The 6,444-nt window shown below is 35.0% G+C and overlaps 1 protein-coding gene across 7 annotated transcripts in view; it reads right to left on the bottom strand.

Annotated features, from left to right (window-relative positions):
* The window catches only part of LOC106877387 (tetraspanin-33), a 69,596-nt gene that overhangs the window by 43,877 nt on the left and 19,275 nt on the right, over positions 1 to 6,444 (bottom strand). For all 7 annotated transcript variants that reach the window (XM_052971182.1, XM_052971181.1, XM_014926283.2 and 4 more), the window contains one exon: positions 2,362 to 2,492. In XM_052971182.1, coding sequence (XP_052827142.1) covers positions 2,362 to 2,406 — 45 coding nt within the window. In that variant the 5' untranslated portion in view covers positions 2,407 to 2,492. The remainder of the gene's footprint in view (positions 1 to 2,361; positions 2,493 to 6,444) is intronic.

Raw genomic sequence — 6,444 nt, 5'->3', positions numbered from 1 at the left:
TTTATAACATACAGGGGTGAGTCGGGATATTGTATCAAAATATTCATAGGTCATTAATAAAGTCTTTACAATGGATCGCATTATAGCTCTTATTTAAATTGATATATATATATATATTATATATATAAATATACATACATACATACATACATAACCACCAAGTGTCAAAGTGCACACCTTGATGAAGTCTGCAGACATGAGGTAAATACCATCATGAGATTGGGAAGGCAACTACTTGACAAGCATTCCTTATTCGACAACCCTGAACTCTTACCCAAAGAAATTGCAAGACTCTACCATAATATAACATCAGAGATGAGGATGAATGCATTCCAGCAGAAGACCATGCGTGGATACGTTAACAGAAAGCTCCAGGGTGATAATAACATTGACAACCAGAGCAGTCTATCGTGGACAAACAATTGGGTCACCAACTCTCACTTTGAAGGGTATGCCTTTGCTATTCAAGAACAAGAAATAGCAACCAAATTCCTAATAAACAGACAGGACAGAGAGGCAGGCAAAGCGCCACAATGTAATAACCGATACAGACTCTGTGGAATCAGTATCGAAGATATCACCCACATCATCAGCAGCTGTCCAAAAATGTCATCATGGTATTACCTACTTATGAGACATAATGTTGTGGCCAAGACACTGTACAATGAAATCCACCGACAGGATAACCCCGGGGCTAAGGAGATGAAAACCCATAATGAGGTAGAGGCCATTACCACTCACAATATGAAAGAGTATTGATGGAATGTCCCAATAAAAACCTCAATAAAATGCAGACATAATAGACCGGATATAGTTATCTGGGACAGAGAAGAGAAACTGTGTACAGTAGTAGAAATCAGCTCTCCTGCAGATGTCAACATCACACTAAAGATTAGAGAAAAAGAGAACAACTACGCCGAGCTACTGAGAAATTTGCAGATACTCCACCCAGACTACAAGTTCAGATTCATACCCATGATTGTTGGGGCATTGGGGTATGTAACAAACTGCCTCAACAAAAACCTGGAAAAATTAAGGTTCTCAAAACCTGAAAGAAAAAGGCTGATTAGAAGACTACAGATTCAAGCCATCAATGGAACTGTAAAGATATGTAAAACTTTCCAAAAATTTAGCACATAAATACATATGCATGCATCTAGACATGAAAATATATACATAAAAACGCATCCATAAAACAAACAAACAAATCTGCGCATAAATACATATGCATACACCTAGACATGAAAATATATACATAAAAACACGTCCATAAAACAAACATACAAATCTGCGCATACACTAACACCAAATACTGCACACACACATATGCACAAATACCTAGATGATGTTGATAAAAGTTCCAATGAAGGAGCCTTGAATCTATGTTAGAGTCCGGCTCTTTCTCTATTGACAAGAAATACAGAAATGAAACTGATTGATATCATACATACATACATACATACATACACACACACACACACACACACATACATACATACATACATACATACATACATACATACATACATACATATATATATATATATATTACTCCTTCCAGCCATTGGGCTGCAGCCACACTGGGGAACTGCCCTGAAGGTTTTTAGTCAAACAAATCAACCTAAACGCTTACTTTTTACAGCCTGGTACTTATTCTGTTAGTTTCTTTTGTTAAACCACTAAGTTATGCTGATATAAACCAGCCAACACCAGTTATCAAGTACTGGTGGGAAACAAACACAAACACACACACACACACACACACACACACACACACACAAATGATGGGCTTCTTTCTGTTTTCATCAGAGCCATCCAATAGGACTGAACCTGGAACCATGGGATTGAGAAGAAAACCTCTTACCATATAACCATGCCTGTGCTGTAAACAGACAGACAGGCAGGCAGGCAGGCTGGCAGACAGACAGATAGATAGATATATACATCTGTGAGTGTAAAGAGTTCAAAATTACAGTCAATAAATTCACCACTAAATCAATGAAGTATATTCTTATCACACAGTAATGAATAAATGAATTAATGAATGAATGAGTGTATGTATGCATGCATGTATGTGTGTATATATATGTATGTACGTACATACATATACATGTTATGTATACACACAGAAGGTGTGAGTGAGAGAGAGAGAGAGAGAGAGAGAGAGAGAGAATAGAATCTAAAAAAACAGATATTATTCATCATTTAATGAAAAATATCTGTTTAAGTAATATATATGGGAGAAAATCCAGAACAACAATATGTTGTAAATGACTATTCAATTAAATTATAAGTTTTGATTCATTTAAATAATATTCAATTGTGACACAACTGATCCTGAGAAAGAATTGTAATACTTACAAGCACCAAAATGCTGTTCACGAATAATGCATATTTTGCCAACATTTTGCCTTTGTATTTTTCACCACTTTACATTGGTAACATCTATTAAGTGATCTTCTACTCTTTAAACAGGATTACAACCATCCTTCCTGGAATAATACAATAGAGAGACTTTATTTTGAAATGTTCAATTATGATGATTAAGAAGATGGCAAGATTAATATATTAATATGATTTTTAATTTTAAGGTCTTTTTTTATTAAAAGAAAATTTTCCCAAAACTTACAGCCTTCTGCAAGTGTTAGAAAATATTTAGTTTTACTGTTCTATGTTCTAAGTCCTAATCCTGCTAAGATTGACTGCTTTTCATTTTTTCTTTGCAGTTGCTATTTAGCTCAAAATCAACACTGAACTGAGCAGATCCATGATCAAAATGTTACATCTGTGACCATCCCACCACTTTATAAAGCTGGAAATACATTGTCATATGTTTTTGTTGTATCTCAAGAGAGTCATTGTGCTAATAATACAGACTAATTCTATTTCACTTCTTTCAATATAATTACTCAATTAGTTAATTATTTAATCAATTAACTCATTCGGTCAGTGAATCAATCATCTAGGTTTGTCAAAGTCCTTTTGTCATTATTCACAACCTCATCAATGACGTCATCCTCTCTATTTAAGGTCTGTTTCAGACCAGATTAGTATTGGCAATTACCTTCCAAAAATACAAAATCTGTTTCAACACATGAGTTCACATCAAGAATCTTGCAAACCAAATACAAAAACAAAATTGTCTTTTGTCATTCATTTAAAATAACAGGATACAAATTTAAGGGAGACTTGGCTGGTATTTCTAGCAGATATGTTCCCTTAGTAGTTAAATGTCCTCACTCTACCTACACCATAGACGGTCTCCTTTCTAGTTACTCTCTATGTTTACATGGTAGAGACAATCTCTTAATCTCCACTAACTGTAGACATGCAGCTCCCATAGTAGCTTAACCCCTCTTTACATCATGCAAAATGTGGCTCCTCAGCAACATAGAAGCCCAAACAAACACAACAGTATGCAAAAAGAGGGTTCTGTCTTAATCATGCAGTAGAGATGTAGTCTACACATGCTGAATTGAAGACAACCTGCCAAGAGGAGCAGGAACTTTAAATAAAAACTATACAGAGTAGAAGGAACACTTAACAAAGAGTGCCTCTGTGATCCCAAGAGATAACTATGATTAATATCAACCGTATCATGGTAACATGAGCTCCTTGTCAACCAGGTTGAATCCCTTACTAGCCAAACCTTCTCTCAACAATGAAGAGACATATCTAGGAGAATAGAAACTCTGAATAAGATCTATGCAAAATAGAGAGAAGAGATGCCTTAGACCTTCTACAGACAATAACTCTAGCACTGGTGACATGATAAAATATACCTAATTCATACTAATAGTGGTTGGTGAGAGAAAGATCATCATCATCATCATCATCATCTGTAAAAACCATGCCAAAAGCATGACATACACAACAACAAAGATGGATGGTTTACTTTGTTGTTGAGTATGCATGTAAAATTATAACAATGATGTACACACACATACACACACACACACACACATATCCTTATTGTCATCATTTTGCAACTCTTTTTCTATGCTGACAATGGTAGGACAGGTCTCATCATTTGTCACAGTCCATGTTATCTAGCACATACAACACAAAAAAAAAAAACACCAACTTCTTGTGTCGTATTATTCAGATTGGGTAGTGGGTGTATTTTATCATGCTGTCTCTACTACTGAAGTGAACTAAGATTAGAGAGCCCCTTCTACTGTATATCATTTCTTATTCAGAGTTACTACCTTTTTAAGTAGGTAGCCAACAATGCAGTCTGTCAAGTTCACATCTTGCTTTAGCATCATATATAAATTGCAGAAAAGTGTGAAACTGCAGGTTAAGAGTTCTTTGTCTCTTTGTTGTGCTTTCAATGTAAACTTTTTAGCAACTTTAGTTGATTTGGTACTTAATTTAAAATTGAAGCAAACCATAGTGATATTTATGCTGTGTAAGTTGGCAGGGTGCATATGCACATGCATGCATGTGTATATGTATTACAGGCAAAAGAAACTAAAAAAGATTTTCAAAGCTTTTCCTAGTTAGTAAGTGTTTTAAAAATTTAAATAAACATAAAATAAAAACATCAGGAATATTTTAATTTTGCTTAAATAGAAATAGTTTTTGTAATATGCAAGAACTAATTATTTGTTGTGGCTGTTTATTACTAGAAATTATGAAGTTAATAAAATGTTGGTTGTTTCACTGGTATGCTTAATAATAAAAGACATCTTTTAATTAAATTTCATAACATTCCACTCATGAAACTATATAATTAAACTATATAATTAACATCAGAATAATGTGCTGGATAAAGTCAGACTAGAATAGGGAAGTGGAATATTCTTAACTAATTTATTAGGTAACAGCTATTACCATATTTTCTGGCATACAAGTATAATTTTTCAGACCAAAATTTACAGTCAAAAAAGGTAGGTTGACTTATACACCAACATGGCTTTGGAGGACCAAAAATTCCATGTGAAATGCAACAGGATTTGGAAAGATAGTGATAATGTTTGAATGTTTACACTACATGTTTATATTATATACTATGTTGACTTCTATGCTGGAAAGTTCAGTAATGTGTTACTACTCTACCATTAAGGTTACTGCCATTGAAGATAAGCAGTAACATTTAGTGTAATAAGAAAGAATAGTAAAACAAAGGTATTCAAGAGACTAAGGAGACTAGGTGAGGATCTGTTCAATCATCATCATCATCATCATCATCATCATCACCATCACAATTCTTTAATGTCTGTTTTCTATGCTGGTATGGGTTGGACAATTTCACAGGAGTTGGCCAGCTGAAGAGTCATCAAGGCTCCAATTGTCTGTTTGGTATGGTTTCTACAGCTGGATGCCCTTCCTAACACCAGCTACTTTACAGAGTGTGCTGGGTGCTTTTTTCATGCTACCAACACAAGTGCATTTACGTATCAGCATGAGTGGATTTTAGATGGCACCAGCACAAGCGCATTTTATGTGGCACTGGCATCTGCAAAACAAAGACTTCTCAGCTGGGAGAGGGAGTGGGGGCATGGCCTTAAAGAAATGCCTGCATGTATGGATGACCATGATTTTACTTAGGTTAACGTGTCTTCTCAAGTACACCAAATTACCACATTTCCTGGTCCCTCATCATCTCCTCAGTGAGACCCAGTATCTGAAGATCCTTTCTTACCACTTCATTCCGTGTCTTCCTGGGTCTACCCCTTCTACAGGTTCCCTTCACAATTAGAGATCAGCACACAAAACAGAATAACTTTATATGCCACACAAACTTGTTCCATTTTGTGAACTTTATGCAAAAAGCATAAGTCTGACTTGACTTTTTATAACTGTCATAGAAGTTTAATTATAAAAGATTCTGTTGCCTTCTCCAACAAACATAATCTCTCAGCCAATCTGAACTATTCTGGCCATCAGAAACACTCTAATCAATCAGTGCTCTCCAAGAAATATGCTGAATTATTCAAACTTTTCTTCCGATTAAATCAGTACATAAAAACAACCAACAAAGGAACTCTAAGATGTTCAACCTGCTAGAAACAGCTGCCTTATCTCCCTGAAACCACACTCTATAGTCTTAAATAAAAAAAACATATTGAACAATGTAATTATCACAGATTAACAAAAATGCAGGATGGTTACATTTGAAACACCTTTGATCATAAGGTATACTTGATAATGACTGATCTAAAGATAGGCAGTAACAATAAAAGCAATGACCAATATATAATCATTAGACTAGGAGAATACCTGCAGAAATAATGCAGTAGTATAGGCATGACTCTGTGGTAAGAAGTTTGCTTCCCAACCACAGGTCCTCAGTTCAGTCCCACTGTATGGCACATTGGGCAAGTGTCTTCTGCTATAGCCACAGGCCAACCAAAGCCTTGTAAGTGAATTTGGTTGATGGAAACTGAAAGAACCCCATCATATATATATATATAATATATAATATATATATATATATAT

This window comes from Octopus bimaculoides, chromosome 10 (assembly GCF_001194135.2).
Source record: "Octopus bimaculoides isolate UCB-OBI-ISO-001 chromosome 10, ASM119413v2, whole genome shotgun sequence".
NCBI lineage: Eukaryota > Metazoa > Mollusca > Cephalopoda > Octopoda > Octopodidae > Octopus > Octopus bimaculoides.
The sequence above is the reverse complement of the archived record's forward strand: the minus strand, read 5'-3'. Positions and strand labels throughout refer to the sequence as shown.